The sequence below is a fragment of the Pagrus pagrus genome, assembly GCF_965226575.1.
Source record: "Pagrus pagrus genome assembly, chromosome: 14".
Classification (NCBI taxonomy): Eukaryota; Metazoa; Chordata; class Actinopteri; order Spariformes; family Sparidae; genus Pagrus; species Pagrus pagrus.
Genome location: NC_140198.1, coordinates 1,836,506 through 1,854,954, shown reverse-complemented (window position 1 = coordinate 1,854,954; position 18,449 = coordinate 1,836,506). Strand labels below are relative to the sequence as shown.

The 18,449-nt window shown below is 40.9% G+C and overlaps 2 protein-coding genes and 1 pseudogene across 3 annotated transcripts in view; 2 read left to right on the top strand and 1 right to left on the bottom strand.

The window, feature by feature from the left end:
- Positions 1-18,449, bottom strand: part of nup98 (nucleoporin 98 and 96 precursor) — a 159,687-nt gene that overhangs the window by 120,357 nt on the left and 20,881 nt on the right. The window lies entirely within an intron of this gene.
- LOC311268996 (odorant receptor 131-2-like) lies at positions 5,589-6,518 on the top strand (the record flags this gene model as incomplete). The annotated part of the gene is made up of 1 exon (XM_084372980.1): positions 5,589-6,518. The coding sequence occupies one exon, from the start codon at positions 5,589-5,591 to the stop codon at positions 6,516-6,518; it is 930 nt and encodes a 309-aa protein (XP_084229106.1).
- On the top strand, positions 12,454-17,389 carry LOC311268995 (odorant receptor 131-2-like; annotated as a pseudogene). Its single transcript has 3 exons — positions 12,454-13,291; positions 16,889-16,959; positions 17,050-17,389. The product of its transcript is annotated as an odorant receptor 131-2-like (transcript).

Sequence of the window (18,449 nt, the reverse complement as noted above, 5' to 3'; positions counted from 1 at the left end):
CCAGGTGATATTTGATGAAGTACATGAACAAAGAGTGCAGATGTTTTTTTTCATCAGTTACAAAAGGGAAAGTCCTCTCATAACTATAAGGTGAATTTACAGAATGACCTAAATTACACCAGGGATATTCATGGCCACCTTATTACGTACAAACAATCAAATGCAATCCAGAAAACATCTCTGCCACAAATTCTACCGTAACAAAGCTTGTAATGGCCAGCTATTGTTAAAACTTTCCAAGAAATGTTAATTATATTATTATAGTATCCTCTTCCCAGGATGAAGATGGTGCAGATGGGCAGTCTCTCCTCAACTATACACAACAAAAATATTAGTGTACATCCAGATTGTTTTTTTTTATGTGTGTTTTATCATCTTCCCATGATGTCTGACCAGACCATCAGACCTGTCCTCATGTACAATCTGTGCTGTCAGTGTAGACACTCATTTTCTGTCACTTCATAGATTATTGTTATTTGTAATAAAATGTGTTAATTCATTGTAACTTGATGTGCAGTGTACCTCCTTTTAAAAGTGTGCTTGCAAGCTATTAAAGTGCAAACTAAAGTGCATAATTACTTACACTGTATATTTGTGTTTGTCATATTTTGTTTTGCAACTTGGATGAACCAATTCTTTAATTTTCACATTAGCTTTAATGGTACAGACAATAATATGGAGGTAAAGCATTAGAGTCACACAGAGTCACATATATGAGGTTTAAAAAACCGCAAAATGTGTATGGGGAAGTGTAAAAGGGGTGTTTTTTTATATGAGAACATTTGATCAAGTACAACAACAATTTGGCACCTTTTTTTAGCGGTTACAAAGGTATGGCCAAGTCAAGTTCAATGTATGATTACAGAACAAACAAAATCAGCTGCATCAGGGATACTTTTAAATGACACCAAGATATTATCCACTCCTGGGTCACACTGATAGGTACACCTTTACAATCTAATACAATCTAGTAAACTTCTCTTCCACATATTCTTCCTTTACAAAGCATATAATGTCCAGTTGTTGTTAAAACCTTCCAAGAAATATTAATTCAACGATATGCTTATCACTTAAGTTATTGTTAGCAATGGTGACAAACAAATATTCACATAACTCTGTTATTCTCCCCCCTTCATATTTCTAAATGGGATGGGCTAAATATAAGAATCACCCTTAATATAATGAATTCATATTCAACACTAAAACTACAACTCCATAATAAACATACAGAATGTTTTCATTAATACTTTTCTGATAGTGTGAGTCAAAAGTAAACATGAGAATAAACAGAATTTATGGCTGAGCTGATCAATATCATTGCATTAGATTTTACAGGTGTACCTAATAGAGTGGCCACTGGGTGTATGGATGATTCTTATAGTATATTCACAAATGTCAAACTTGAATGTACACTGTTTGCAAACATCTATACAAACATACTTAACACAAAGGTCTGCGATTATAAAAGATGCTGAAAAGTTTTTTCTCGGGCACAGTAGCAGGAGATTAACAACACCAGAATAAATTACCCGTAGGCTTAAAAATATGATGAATTACACTAATACACTTCAAACTTTATAAAAGACTAGGGGCCGCTGGTGAGCAGCGCATGGAGTAGACATGCTTTCAGGGGCTCTTACCCGCCAATATGTAAAATTATTACATTGACAGTCTTGTATATAATTCTATCAGCCTCAGGAACAACTGTATGCATTAGGGGCCTAACCAGTTAAGTTTATGCAACAACATGCTGAGGAAGTCGTCAAAAAATGTTGAGGGGCCCCGACCATCCTCTGCTTCTGCTAACGCTAATGCTAACAGTGCTAGTGCTAGCCAGCCAGATCATGACTTCAGCAACAGCGACACGGAGATGTTGCCATTAATCTGGGATAAAGTTTCCGACAAGATCCTGGGACACATGAACGGCAGGTTTGATAAATTAGAGCAAACACTTCAAGTGGTGCAGAGCTCTCAAAGGGAACTATTAGAGAAGGTTGAAACAGTGGAAAAACGCGTTCTGGACTGTGAGAGCCGCATAACCTTGTTGTTGTTATTGTTACCGATAACAGCAATAGCCTAACGTTACCTCCCGACCACACTGTTCAACACTGTTGAACTAAGGAATCTGCAACTTTTCAAGACAAGACGTTCATAGTGTTTTAGTAAGTTAGTCATCGTTTACAGTCACTACATGAAAACGAGCAAGCTATCGAAACAGACAGCATTAGCTTATCCCCCAGATTTATTACAGTTATAAACTGTGGACAAATAGTGCCCCAATGAACACCACATAACAACAAATCAACTCAAAGTAAAAGTCGGTAAGATAATAAATATGTATATATGTAATATATGACTTACAAACCCAGTAGCATCAAGGCTAGGTCGCCATCAGTTCTTTCAGCTCGCACCACCGAGTGTAAGCTGGTCTAATATTTATCCCTGTCCAGCTCATATTATATCACTTTCTCTTTTTCTTTTCTTCGCCTCCTCAGACAATACCTTCTTGGCTTTTTTAGCTGGATTGGCCATGGCGTTGGTTTACAAAAAATCCAAGTAGCTGCTGGCTAAATCCACCGACGAATAAACGTGTCGTAAAGCAGGTCGCACTGGACTTCTTTACGTTAGGTATGTAGCTACCTGCTCAGGGAAGTTACGCAGTGCGGTTTCTGGCGGCACAACCCCCCTCAGGCTGCAGAGGCGTCACCATTCATCCTATTAACCGTTATTCTACCACTTAACTGAGTTTAGAAACATTATTTTAAGGTCGAAAAACGACCTAGTGTTGCTTTAAGCACTGTTCCCTGGCTATACATCCAGTTGGCTAATGTGGTACTAACACTATGGTGAATCTTGAGCTCTGACCAGTATTTTCCTCGTATTTACCTGAAATCTGTTCCACTCCGGTTTCATCTGTGCCTCAAGTTCATTATCCTCACTGTCTGACTGTCTCGCCCACCCCTGTTAGTCTGCTTTCAACCGCCCTAACAACCTCATGAGGTGCACTAGGGCCCAAAAATACGTTTTCATAAGCTTAGATAGTGACCGAAGTGGCTGTAAAACAGAGGATCATTTTTTTTTTTAAACGGTACAACCCCCATGGCTAGACTCGTTTCACTGTGATTTGAGCCATTTGGTCAAATAAAATTTGGAAAGCCTAGAAGAGCCGCAAGATTAAACCATTTCATTTCTATTCAAGTTAGCTGGGTGCTAAACCAGAAGCTAGGCAGCTCGTTTGGCAAAAGTCTTTAGTCCACACGCTCTATAGGCCCCTCAATGCAGAAGATCTGGGTATTTTTATAGCGGGGAACTTTTTTTGGCTTCATACGCCACAGCTTGCAGCTTTCATAGGAATGAATGGGGCGCCATCTCCAAAGCTGTATCCAGACTTTAATTGTTAATCCATGGTGGAGAGACAGTTGGATCCCCCGACTTGTTCAGTGGGATGTGTTCTCTCTTTTTGCAGTATCTGCTGGAGAAGCAGCTGTCTCATACCACGGTTAGTGTATGCAGTAGCTGTTTCCTTCTGTCATAAGGGGTTTGGCAATGGACCTATATTTGCCCATCACCTTGTAATGTAAAATTGTAACTGAATTAGCGGAGCCACTTCGCTAGCTGTGATTCTTCAACAGTACTGCCAGGATTGGGACAAGCGCATCATTGCTTTATGACACACCTTCAAGCAGGTAGCCCAGATGTGATGGAAACGCAAAACCCTGGCCACGCCAGGCTCCCGCACCGAATCAAACCGAGTAGAGCCAGGCCGACAGATGTAATGGAAAAACGGCATAATATAGCTGGACGTGTTCTGTTCTCCACACCATGCAGTAAGTTAACTATGCCTAATAAGTGCATTAGCATGTGCAAGGCCTTTCAGAGGTATTTAACAACTGTGACATTGTCTGGTAATGCCCTGTCCATGATCGCACCTGGTTTTCTTATGCCTTTACCTCCGGGGCTGAGGAGCCAACACAGAAGTAACAAAACTTGTAGTTCCTCAAAAGGCCACTTGAGGCTCAAAAAGCTGGTCAGTCTCCATAAAAGCCCGTGTTAAAATACCCAACTTTACAGCAGAAAAAAACATGTTTACAGCCTGTTTCATAAAAACGTTTTTGGTCTCTTTAGCCAATTTCTCCCTTCATGACAACTTAAGTGACAGTAACTATAAAGAGTGGTATAGGACAGAATTGTACCGTAACGTGTGAAGAAAATAGGTGTATATCCAGTAGAGGTGTGGAAATTTCTTGTTTATAAGATGCATCGCCATGCGGACGTGGAAGATTCCACATTGATGCAGACTGAGCATAATCTAGAGTTCACTTATGCTGATTGTTGATTGTGCGGCCTCCCATGCTTTGAACTGAAGGCAAACATTATGCTAACGTTACTTCTGGAGGAGGTATGTCGGAGGGAGGCAGAGATCTGATGATAAAAAAAAAAAAAACCTTGCCAAGCATTTTTTTAAACGGACATCTCGGGGCACATGTCAGATTTTATGAACTTGCTGGGAAGCATGAACTGGACGAGAGCCCCACTGAGTATGACTTCTGCCTCACAACAATTACTAATCACGTAAGCCATTTTCAGCTGAAGCTAACATCTGCAGACATAAATAATAACTGTTACAGCAAGCCCAACTAATCAGCCAAGATCTGATGAGGCGCTGTCAATCTTGCCGTCCAACTCTGAGAGAGCTGTGTGCAGCAGGGTCAATAAATGCCTCATCTTTAAGCTGCTATGTGAAAACAATATTATTGTAGACAAACGTGAAAGGCACTGCAGATAGATAAATGTTTCGCTTTTGTAATGTTTATGTATTGAAAAGATACAGCTTTTATTTGTGGACTGCTGTAGTCTGATTATTGGAAGGACTTTCTGAATAAAAGGGGAATTTAAATGATGAAAAGTAGCCATGTGCATTAATCAGTGAGGGTGCCTAACACTGAGATGCATCGCGATGCATCGAGAATCGTTGACAGCTGAATGGTAATCTAATCGAATCGAAGTGAAAATACACACCTCTAATATCCATATATGTAAAATTAAGATTGGCTTTATTTATCCCACAACAGGGAAATTCGCTTGTTACAACAGCTCGAGATGCAACAGTACAAAAAAAGGATCAGAAAAATATGCATAAAGTTAAATAGAAAATAAATAGAAAAAACAAGGTGGAATAAGGTAGAAAGGTGCTAGTGCATCATGGACAGGGATAACCACATCCATTTCCATGTTGCAGTAGCACCTGGTTAATTAGGATGATGTGCTAGGGAGATCAGGTCACCCATGAATAATTTGTTGTCAATGCTGACGTGATTCTACCACGTGAAGTAATGTGAGGACAGCGCTTATAAACAATATATGAGGGCAGATGAACCCTGCAGACCAGCTCTGCTCACAAAGACACAAGCCAGGCTTCTACTCTGGTTTTGCATGGAACTCAGTGGCATTCTGAGCTCTAAAGATTAATTATCTTCACCGGTGTAGGAATACGGACTGGACAATTTTCCTTTTTGCTTTTGTTGCTCAATTACATCAATAGTTCAATATTTCTATTATTTAATATGTCTCGTAAAACCTCCTCAAAGATGTCAAATGCAACTCAATCTCAGATCAACATCACTGTTGGACGGGGGTTACTGGAAAGAGTGATGTTTTCCACTGTGACCACAGTGCCATGTTTTCTGTTTCTCTTCATTAATGGAACAATGTTATTCACCTTAAGGAGTAAATCTGTGTTTTGTGAGACCTCCCGTTACATTCTTCTTTATAACCTAATTTTTGCAGACACTGTACTGATGGCACTGAGTCAGTTATTGTACATACTGGCTGCTTGTAGACTAAGACTGACGTATCCTGTCTGTGGTGTCCTTGCCATGTTCACTGATCTCACAAGTGTAATCTCACCACTCACACTGGTGGTGATGTCTCTGGAGAGATATGTAGCTGTGTGTTACCCACTGAGGCATGCTCCCATCATCACCATCAGAAACACAGGGATGGCTATTTGTGTTGTTTGGACCGTCAGTTTACTTAATGTTCTCATTCGTGTTCTTTTGATGTTGAATTTTGCATTTGAAGACCTGCAGAGCCTGCAGATGACACATTATTGCTCTGACATAGCTATGATTCTTAGCCCAATGTCTGATCTGTATGACAAAGCCTTCACTGGTTTTGTGTTCATATTAGCTAGTGTGGCAATCACTTCCTCCTATGTTGGCGTGATGGTAGCAGCCAGGTCAGCTTTCACAGACAAAGCTTCAGCCCAAAAGGCTCGTAACACACTACTGCTGCATCTGGTGCAGCTGGGCCTCAGTCTTTTGTCAACTATACATAACCCAATGCTCATAGCCATCTCAAAGGTCCTAAACAAGGTATTATTGGTGCGCATTCAAATCGTTGTTTATGTGTGTGTTATCATCTTTCCAAGATGTCTAAGTGCTCTCATCTATGGAATCAGGGATCAGACCATCAGACCTGTCTTCATATGCCATTTATGCTGTCTGCGGAAACTTTAAGTTATCACAGCCGAGGTTGAGGTCTCATCTTAGGTCTCAACTATGGAATATATCTTAAAAGAATTTCAGTCTGTCTTGAAACAATGTGAACATGCACGCATACATATAAACACTTTTTGGTCACTGGAATGGTTTCTCTTCTCCATAGTGGTTGTGAATATATAGCATATCTATCTATGTCAGAGATGGAGGACAAGATGTACAGTCTTTATTCTTTAAGTGTTTTCTAAAGTTTAGCTGAAAATAATTTAAGGCTTCAGCTGTCAATCAAATGAGGATATCTTTTTAAGTTAAGGTCCTGTTTATACAACTAAGAACCTTCATCAACATGTTTAACATTAGAATACATTTTTGCACAGGACAAGGATCGTCCATTTTAGTATTAGGGCTTTCTAATTATAAGATATAAATAAAAAAAAAACAACGTGCATGTTTCAACGTACATATGGGCATATGAGTATTATTTTAAGAAAGAGAAAAAATATTAATTCTTTTTAATATACATCATGTTGAGCAAGAGGAATCAAAAATATTCAAGTTGTATTTGCAGAACTTCATGATGATATCGCCTACTTGACATACGTGTATACTTCTGTTAAGTAAAATCAGATATGTGTATAACTATCGCACATGTACTGTTTTTTTTTTGTAAAAGAAAAACGAAAACAATATAGAGGAAAGAGCTGAGCAGGAGACAAAGGTCATGCTAAAAGTCAGCTGTGAATCAAGAATACTTCATTGCAATTAAATTTCTGGACAAATACAGCCTCTTTTATTTTCAAAATGTACAAATTTTAGATTCACCTTTCCAGTAATATCCAATCTTTGATTTTCTTTACAGTGAACTTACATTCCTGCATTAACAAATGAAAAATAGAAAAAACATATATAAACTGAAAGGATTGGGAAACAACAATATTCTTTCTGCTGATCACAACACTTGAGTAACTAGCACTCTAAATTATGATCATATTAGGATTTTCATTACAAAGAAATCTTGCATGAATGTGTGAAACTATACTTATAAAAATGAAAAGATAGCATAGTGTTCTGATACAGCAAACACTACTAAGATTTGATGTTTAATTAACATATGACGAACTGGAATACACTTTATGGCCTTCGTGATTGATGTTGGCAGAAACTTCATGTGCATATCATATCCGTACATAATCACTGCAAGAAGCAGGATTTTGACTGGCTAAGACACACGTTTCATTTATATGTTTATGTCTCTGTAATAAATTAGTTTCATATTTATTTGAGTTAAAATTGAATAAATAGATGTTTCAACAGTTAATATGCTGAAAATGTGTCTAAAATGTACCACCTTAAAATAAAGTTTGTTAAAAGTAGTGCTCTTTCTCTACAGTTTTATTTAAATGTAGAGTTTAACAGGTCACAGGGCCAGAGTTCAGTTAGGGATATTATGGGACATGATGCACTTGCTGATGATAATGAATCTATACATAAAAAAGGCTTCATAATAATAATTAGGGCTATCAAGTGATTTAAGATTGTGTGTCACTAATTACAAGCTTTCTGATTAATTAATCAAAATTACTCACATATGCCAATATTTGCCATAAGCATTTAAAAATATTTTAGTGCAAAAGGATTTTGGTTTCTGTCTGGCAGACATCTCTGCTTGGACAACTGCGCATCACCTCAAGCTCAACCTTAGTAAAACTGAACTCCTCTTCTTTTCGGGGAAAGACTGCCTTCACATGGACCTGTCAGTCACTGTCGAGGACATCACAGTATCACCTTCATCGACTGCGAGGAACCTGGGCGTAATCCTCGACGACGGACTATCCTGTACCCCCAACATCACCACAGTGGCCCGATCCTGCAGATTTGCCCTCTACAACATCCACAGGATCCAGTCTTTCCTCACAAAGGACGCAACGCAACTCCTGGTCCAAACACTGGTTATCTCTCACCTGGACTACTGCAACTCGCTCTTGGCTGGACTCCCAGCCTCCACGACTAAACCGTTGCATTGTATCTAGAACGCTGCAGTGCGCCCTAATACCCTAATTTCTACCCTAATTCTCCTATGCGACCCCCCTCCTCCATGACCTCCACTGGAACTGCACCCATCTACCTCCAAACACTGGTCAGACCACTCACTCCAGCGCGAACAATTCGCTCTTCTACATCAGCTGGCCGGCTGGTACCGCCATCGCTGAGAGCAAACAAAGGCCGCACAGTGAAGTTGCGACACTTTCCTGTTTGGGCGCCCCACTGGTGGAACGAATTCCGACCAATGTCAGGACAGCAGTCACTCGCCATCTTCCGCAAAAGACTCAAGACTCACTTGTTCGGACTTCACCTCATCCCTCGAGCACGACTCCCCCCTGAAAAAAAAAAAAAACGTATATACACTTCAGTGGCGGCTGCTGGTCTTTCAAGGAGGGGAAGCTCATTGTTAGGCTACTGTGAAGTGTGACCGCCTGTGAGTGTGAGTGTGAGTGATCGTGACGGGGGGAGAAGCTCCGCAGCTGCCGCTGCTCGTTGGGGAAAGAAACCGCAGAGTGACAGAACAGAGTCGCCAAACACAACGCTAGTCGTTTTTAACAAAGACACAATCGCTGGGGATCGGTAAAGTCTCCGGATCAGTTCAGAACAACAGAATGAAAAACTTGGAAAATGCTCTGGTGGATGTTTACTCTTCAAGATCGCTGATTCGCTCATTTAGCTGTCAATCAAAAAAGGATTCCGCCTCAGACAGCTCATCCAATCATCATGCAGAAGCCGAGTGTCCGGGCCAGCCCACTGCCCCATAGACCCCCAGAGACGCTGAGCGTCCGATGGGCGGGACAAAGCCCAGCATTTATCCAATGAGCGTCTAGTTTCGCTGCAGTGGAACAACCCGCTCTACGCTTCCCCTTTGAAGTCAGTAGAAGCTGAGCGTCCGACTGTGTAAAGCGCTGTGGCGCTGCGGGGATGAATGAGAAGGAAGTTGCGCCGGTTACCTGTGATAAGTAGCTGATTCTGAACAAAAGATGAAGGCTTTCTAGCGCGTATTTAGTCAATGAAATGTACACACAGCAGTACATATTTCACCACTTTTTTTGGGGGGGGGGTGACATTTTAGGGGAAGCTGAGCTTCCCTTGCAGTCTTAGAGCAATCGCCTCTGATACACTTGTATGTTCTTACCCTTACCACTTAAATCATAGCACTTATGTACTTAAGGTATCCTTGATAAATAACAGCTACCATGCTCAGGTGAGGGCTTGAAAATTGTTTCTATTTTTTCTTTTCTACTTTATCGACAGTGATATTGTGGTTTCTTTCTTGTGACAAATGTACTTATTGTAAGTCGCTTTGGACAAAAGTGTCTGCTAAATGCCCTAAATGTAAACGTAAATGTAAAAGTAAAACTATTATGTATGAAAAATGTTCGTCAACAACCTTTTTCCATGACTAAGACAAGACGATGAGGAGCCAAAAATAGAATTTTCATTCTAAAAACTATGATGTAATGTATGTTCTGTTTTCAATGACGAGAAAACACAGGAATAAAACGTTAATGATGGGCTGCCAGACATTCACAATGCATGACATCTTCCCCCTGTTGCGCATCTAGTTTGTCTGTGTGGGAGCCTGTCCTGTGCAGGGGGCGGGGCAGACTGTCACTGCCTGTCTGTCACTTCACACACACGCCGGCACAAACAGAGACACAGACACCCTGCTCCGAGAGGCAATGATGGAGAGAGCCGAACGTCCAAAAGTGTGGTTATACTTCATGAGAATCGATGCAGACAATGCTCGTTGCCATAACGCAACAAGTGTTTTGCATGTAACTGCAGGAACTAGAGCAATCTTTCAAAACATCTAGCGAAAGTACATCACATACAGACGGAGAAATTAACAGTTTTCGAGAGCATAGGTCGTAGTTCCTCTCCCGTTTCCCCATCTACCCCAGGTATGTTATGCTAGCATGAACCCACGCAGTTAATTAAATTAAGCAGGCATGGGTTAATAGTCGCTAGTAACCATTACTCAACATTAGTTTAGCTGTGCAGTCATGAATTCTGTCTGACAGGGTGAAAGCGTCATCCAAACTGTCCGTCAGACTTTAATTACATCTAGTATTTAACCTACTAATATAACTAAGAATCAGAATTCATGAACGCATAGCTAAATATTCAGCTGACTAATAGTAACGTTTATTAACCCAAGTATACTGTAGTCATACTGCAGTCTGCATCGGAGTTAGTCATAACCTATGCAAGTGGCCTAGGCCGTAGTGAGAGTTTATACATGTGTGCTGGCATGTCTGCCTTGCTGGTGGTAGTGAGTGGATTGCCAGTACTTTCCCCTTTAAATACACTGGGCTCGAGAGAGCGGAGAGGCAGAGTATCTGCAGGTAGAACCACGGTGCCATGCAAACGCAGCTTGAACGACTTGGTTTGGGCAAGCCGGCGTTTGCCACCCGACTGCATGCTGAGGGGAAGCCTGCTCTTTGGATACCCAGCCTGTGCGCTCTCTCTCGCCCAGGGACACTCCGGGACCGAAGAGAGGCTCCGGAGGAGAAGTATAATCCAAGAAGAGCAGCTGCCGGTGGGGCAGGAGGGACTGCAACAGCCTTAGAGTTCAGTTCAGGGAAACTACATGTAGCAATTCCTATTATTAGCACTGCCGCTAAGCACCGGAGGAGAAGCTGGAAAATGCAATGCTTCCAAACAGACCAAAGAAATTCCGCGTGGTCTGCGTTGCTGCAACATGCAGATATATTTCAACAATTTCCCTAATACATGTCAGCTTACAATCAAAATGATTTTGAAGATGTTTTTACGGTATAATAGTCACATAATGTAGCTTAAACTCTGATGTTCACGATATGGCATTGCTAGTGTCACAGCTGGCTCTAGGCCATGACAAAAAGAGAGATGCACCATTTCAAAGGAATAACAAAGTATGTTTATTGAACATAAACACAAGGATAAATCAAGCAAAGTGATAACATGAGGTATCATACATACAATTCATGGAAGTATCAAGAAAAATAGAATTGCAAACATCTTTGAATAAAACGCCACACATGTTCGCTTACATGCAGATGAAGAAATGGGTTCCTGGCCAGACAGACTGACAAAGACGACTAGAATATCAAGACCTACACCAAAAAGTTGGAAAAAGTATCAACAATCTGGCGTCAGTGTGGAGAGACGGACATCACAGTGTTTCCCATTAATAGATTATATTGGGCGACTCTTGTCACCAACTACAGGAAGCCTCTCCCGACAATATAGTGGCCACTGACCATCCATCTCCACCCAGGATCTATTAAGAGGATGCGTGTCAACTCTTTGAGATACAGAAAATCAGGACAACACATGTCACCTTTCTGTCTGAAAGTCTGTGCTGATCAGCTGACTCCCATACTCACACAGATCTTCAAAAGATCACTGGAGTGAGTTCACAAATACTTCATGTTAGGAAGGTGCTGCTGCATCATAGATGAAAAAATGTTGATTGAGGAGGTGGCAGTAGAAAGATTACATCACCCATGATTTTTTAACCACGTGGACATGACGTGGCATGCTGACAGTGTCACGTGATGTAGTTGTGAGGACATGAAGCCATAAACAATATGTGAAGCCAGGCAAACCCTGCAGACCAGCTCTGCTTACATGGAAACAAGCAGGACCTCTGCCCAAGTAAGTGTCTGCACAGGGAAAGTGTATGTGGATGATTTAAGATTTTGCATCTGAACTCTAAAGATGACATGTCCTCAATGTTCAAGGACTACAAACTAGACAAATATTTATATTTGGTCTTCAATGCCTCTCTAAGATGTTGTACTTTAATCAGTCTCAGAATGTCAACATCACTGCTGAACTGTATCAGGGATTAGTGGAAAGACTGTTGTTATCCACACTGATTGGAATGCCATGCTGCCTATTCCTCTTTATTAATGGAACAATGTTATTCACCTTGAGGAGTAAATCTGTGTTTTGTGAGACCTCCCGTTACATTCTTCTGTATAATCTACTCTTTGCAGACACTGTACTGCTGGCACTGAGTCAGTTACTGTACATACTGGCTGTTTGTAGAATAAGACTGACGTATCCTGTCTGTGGTGTCCTTGCCATGCTCACCAATCTCACAAATGAAATCTCACCACTCACACTGGTGGTGATGTCTCTGGAGAGATATGTAGCTGTGTGTTACCCACTGAGGCATGCTACCATCATCACCATCAAAAACACAGGGATGGCTATTTGTGTTGTTTGGACCGTCAGTTTACTTAATGTTCTCATTCGAGTTCTTTTGCTGTTAAAGTTTGCATTTGAAGACCTGCAGAGCCTGCAGAGCCTGCAGATGACAGATTATTGCTCTGACATAGCTATGATTCCTGGCCCAATGTCTGATCTTTATGACAAAGCCTACACTTGTTTTGTGTTCATATTAGCTAGTGTGGCAATCACTTCCTCCTATGTTGGTGTGATGGTAGCAGCCAGGTCAGCTTCCACAGACAAAGCTTCAGCTCAAAAGGCTCGTAACACACTGTTGCTGCATCTGGTGCAGCTGGGCCTCAGTCTTTTGTCAACTATGCACACCTCTATTGTTATATCACTTGCAACAACCCGCCAGCGACTGCTAATCGTACGCATCAAGAGTGTTTTTTATGTGTTTATTTGCATCCTCCCTAGATGTCTGAGCTCTCTCATCTATGGGCTCAGAGATCAGACCATCAGGCCCACCCTCATGTACCATTTATGTGGTCAACTGAAACTCAGTTGTCCCAGTAAAGGCTGAGGTCTCACAAATAACAGTGAATGATTTAAGGATTGTTTTCAGTGATGAATATTGAAATGGAACAAAACTCAATCTGTTTGTTTGAAATGAGGTCAAATATGAGAAAAGGGTGAATAACAACCCAAGGTACAACTGCTGCACTGAGTGAGGGTATTCATGGCCCACTGTAGAGTATGCAGTATGTTAGGTATTCAGCAATACATTTGTAAAATATCTTGTTGGCTTAGTATTGCAACCTGACTGAATTTTCACCCCATACTACATTATACTAGAAAGTATTTGATTGTTTACAATTGAGCAAAATCAATATAATGACTTGATGCATGCCTTATCCCTGGCCCATTTTACTATATTTAACCATATTTTACCTCACTGCAAAGGAGTCCCAAGCCCAGTGGCATAAAATCTTCTTTTCAGGAGAACATGGTAGATAACTCAGTATATCATTTTTAAAAGAATGCAAATCACACTTAAAAAAGGATTTGCTCCATAATATTTATGTTCTATGTCAAAACGTATATTAGTAAAATGAAATAATAAAACAGGACAGTAAATTCTTACAAGCTAAACTAAATTTTCAAAGTTGGTAATATGTTGAAACAAGTCATTTCGTACAAAATGTTCACCATTTTGCATATTAAGGGATTTCAAGGAGACATTTCTCTATGATCTGCATGTAACACCAATGCTTACAGACCAAAAGATTGTGACTTGAATATTGTGGCTAATTCAACTAACATGTATACTGTAGTAATCATTTAGACCAACATGTGCAGTGTTTCCCACAGAATCAGACTTTTATTGTGGCTGTGGCTGTCCAGTTTGGGTGCCATAGACCATGAACACTAGAGACTTCCACCAACCAGGTCGGCTCACGTACGGTTTAGTGCTGAGCTAACTTGAATGAGTATAAAATAATTTAATCGGGCAGCTCTTCTAGACTTTCCAAAAATTTATTGGAGCAATTTGCTCAAATTTTGACAGTAAAACGAATAATTTTTTACACAATAAATTAATGTGTGGGAATGAGTGTGTGTGATGTGTTATGTGAATTCTGTATTTTTACATCAATATAACATAAATAAATGTTACAGTTCCTCAGCATTTTGCCCATATTATAAACTATCTTTGATTTGAAGACCTGGAGAGCCAACATATAAAGGACACAGTTTTTTATTGTTGTATTGTTTGTTTGTTATAACAGTATAGATGGCTTTGATTATGTGTCGGTATATTTATTCATTTTATTGTTTTATATATTTATATTATATATGTGTGCATTTTCAGCAAATTATTATCTATGGACAAAAAATACTACCCTGAAATTAGGGACTACACAATTATCGTGGACAGGCTTTAACTGCCACAAATATTATTTATGTCATTATTTAATGTTTTGTTACGTACTTTATTTTTATACTATTTATTTTCATGGATAACTATTTTCTTTGTGTAACACTGAGTAGGAAGTTATTTTTCATTCTGTGTTGCAAGCGGGACGGATTTAATTGTAACACGCAAAGAAGAAAAAGGGTAAAAGAAAGTGATGAAGCAGGAGAAGTGTGCAAACCTCCGCAAATAAGTTTAAACACTCACGTTTAAGACATTTTACTGCTCATTTTGAAGATTAATTCTCAGTTGAAGGATTGTATTTTGTGGACATTTTATTTTTGGTTTTGGAAGATTTGTCAAGTGGACTCATTCCCTCTGAGTTGTGTGCAGCCAGCGAGGTACATTTATTTCTGTTGTGTTGTATCGTGCGTATGTGTTTACATTCTGTATGTACAAATGATGTTTTAATTTTGCACACTGTATTTAAACAGTTTAAATACACTTATTGTGGCTCATGGTGGTTTATGAGGAAGGAGGAGAATAAAGTCATCTGTAATTGAAGAACTGTGGTCCTGTGTATTTCCTTGGAGTGATACAGACGACTTTAAAATTTGAAGAAATAAAAAAGAAAATACTAGCAATTAAATCTATCTTTAACTTACTGCATATTTTATTCCTTTTGTTGGCAAATAAATTACCCACAAACTACAACTGTAGGGAGGTGAAGAGAGTCTGTAACTATAACTTCTAAAACAGTGAACAGAGGAAAAACAACTACACTCACATCCCTTCCTGAAATTATATATTTTTATTGTATGTTTTTAAGTTATAATTAAATTAGGTTCAGTCAATATGAGTTAATTGTGATAATGCAGCCTATTATTCTACAAGCCGTTTTCACCCTCTGCTGATGTATGACTCGCTGTCGCTTCTCTTTGGCAGCTACCAGAGCCATGAGCTAAATAGCTAACAGTAGCTAGTTACAGCCAAAGATAGCTAGCAAAGAGCAGCAGTTGTTGGTTACAAATTCTGTCCATATTCCAAAAATTACACCTTTAAACAGTAATAAAACATAAACCACACAAGACAGTCCAACAGTCTCCCACTCAAAGTGCAGAGAAACAGAGGAGCATGCGATGTGCCACAGGAAAACAATGGTTTTGCTTGTGACACATCTCTGTGTGATCTGCTGCCCAGTTGAACTTCTCCTGTCTGGTTTAAACATCTTTACTCTGTTAACTGTTGTCATATCTTTAACTTCTGGAGAAGCAGGAGACTGATGCTTTTCTGTTGTCTTACTGGCCTCGGCTGAAGTCAGCTACTTGTTGCAGCATCAATACTTTTGTGTTGTTATTAAACCGGCCGAGGTATGTCTGGTTCGCCTTCGACATTTCAGAGTCATATTAACTACTGTCGAGCCAAAGCACGGGATTGTTGCTGCTTATGCGTATGAAGCTTTTGAAATTCACGCAGTGCTTAGGGCCAGCATCTTCAATTTCTCCAGGCAGAAATATTTGGCAGTGTGCTAGGGAGCACTCGGATGACGCGTTTGTGCAGTGAGGGAAAAAAACACTGCAAATGACTAAACTCTATGAATCACAAAATGCAAAAATATAAATTCTTTTTTACATACATAATGTTGAGCGAGAGGACTGTACTGTGTTTTTTGTAAAAAAAATGAAAAAAAAAAATATAGAGGAAAGACCAGAGCAGAAGACAAAGGTCAAATAGAGCCTCCTGTTATTTTCAAAATGCACAAATTGTAGATTCACCTTTCAATTATATGAATGCAATGGGAAGATGGCGGCGTGCACGGATCGCGAAGCCCTGTGTCTCTCCAGATTGTGCTAATTAGTGGTTATCTGTTTGTTTCAAGTCTTTTCGCTAAACACAGTTTAGTGTACATATCGTACAGCCGACAGGAACTTTTGAACATTGGCTCCTACAGTTCCGACAACTCTATCGGCGAACTCCCAGAGATTGCCAAAGCCTTTTGCCAATCTAATGTTGTGACTGCAGCTTATATACCACCGGATGCTAATGCTAAGATTGCAATGAAAGAACTGCATACTGCTATAAGCAAACAACAGACTCCATCCCGAGGCAGCCTTTATTGTTACAGGTGACTTCAATCACTCTAACTTGAAGACTGTACTACCCAAATTTCATCAACATGTCTCCTGCCCCACCAGAGGAGACAAGACATTGGACCATGTCTACATAAACATGGCTGATGCCTATAAAGCTGTCCTCCTTCCCCACCTAGGACAATCTGACCACCTCTCACTGTTCCTACTGCCTAAGTACTCACCACTCATCAGACGTGTTAGACCCACAGTGAGGACAGTCAAAGTCTGGCCAGAGGAAGCAGACTCTGCACTTCAGCAGTGTTTTGAAAAGACTGACTGGAATATGTTTGCCACTCAGGCCACCCTCGACTGCCTCCTCCGTTATGGACTGTATCAACTCCAACATCAACAGTGTTACCACCCTCAAACAGATCACCACATTCCCTAATCAGAAGCCATGGATGAACAGAGAGGTCCGACTCCTGCTGAAAGCACGTGAAACCGCCTTCAGATCAGGTGATGCTCGGGCCTATAGCGCATACAGGGCTAACCTGAAGAAGGGCATCAAAAAGGCCAAGCACAACCACCATCTAAGGATCGAGGAACACTTCAAGGACAACTATGACCCCCGACGCTTGTGGCAAGGCATCTGGGCCATCACAGGCTACAAACCCATCAACACCTCCACCACCACCTGATGAGCATAACACCTATGTGAGAATGCTGTTCATCAACTTCAGTTCAGCATTCAACACCATCATCTCCTCCATACTGATCACCAAACTCCTGGGCATCAATACCTCCCTCTGCAGGTGGATTCGGGACTTCCTAACCGACAGACCACAGTCTGTTAGATTAAATAACCACACCTCCTCAACCCTCACCCTGAGTACTGGCGTTCCGCTCCAGGATGTGTGCTGAGCCCCCTCCTTTACTCACTCTTCACCTATGACCTGCACATGGTTCAAACACCATTGTTTGAACCATTGTTGTTTACAGATGACACAGCAGTGATTGGTCTCATCAGCAACAATGATGAGTGGGCCTACAGGGAGGAGGTCCAGCACCTAACAGCATGGTGCGCCAACAACAACTTGGCTCTCAACACTAAGAAGACCAAAGTACTCATTGTGGACTACAGAAAGTCAAATGGTGGCACACACACCCCCATCTTAATCAACGGGGTGGAGTTTGAGCATGTCACCAGCTTCGAGTTTCTGGTCGTCCACATCTCCGAGGACCTCTCTAGGACCCTCAACACCTCCACCCGGATCAAGAAGGCTCACCAGCATCTCTTCTCCCTGAGGAGACTAAAGACGGTCCAACTGTCTCCTCAGATTCTGGTGAACTTCTACTGCTGCACCATCGAGAGCATCCTTACCAACTGTGTCACAGTATGGTACGGCAACTGCTCTGCCTCTAACCGGAAAGCACTGCAGAGGGTGGCTGCCCAAAGCCTCACAGGTTCCTCACTCCCCTTCATCGAGGCTCTCGAGAGCAAGTGATGTCTGCGAAAGGTGCGCAGCATCGTCAAGGACAGTTCTCACTACAACCACGGACTGTTCACCCTCCTCCCCTCCGGAAGGAGCTACAGGTCTCTCCACACGCGTACCCATAGGTTAAGGGGAAGCTTTTTCCCTGCGTCTATCACCCAACTGAACTCCACAGCCCTGGCGACAACCAACTGTACTTATATTGTGCACAATGACAATAAAGTTGAATCTAATCTAATTAACAAATGAAAAATAGATAAAACTT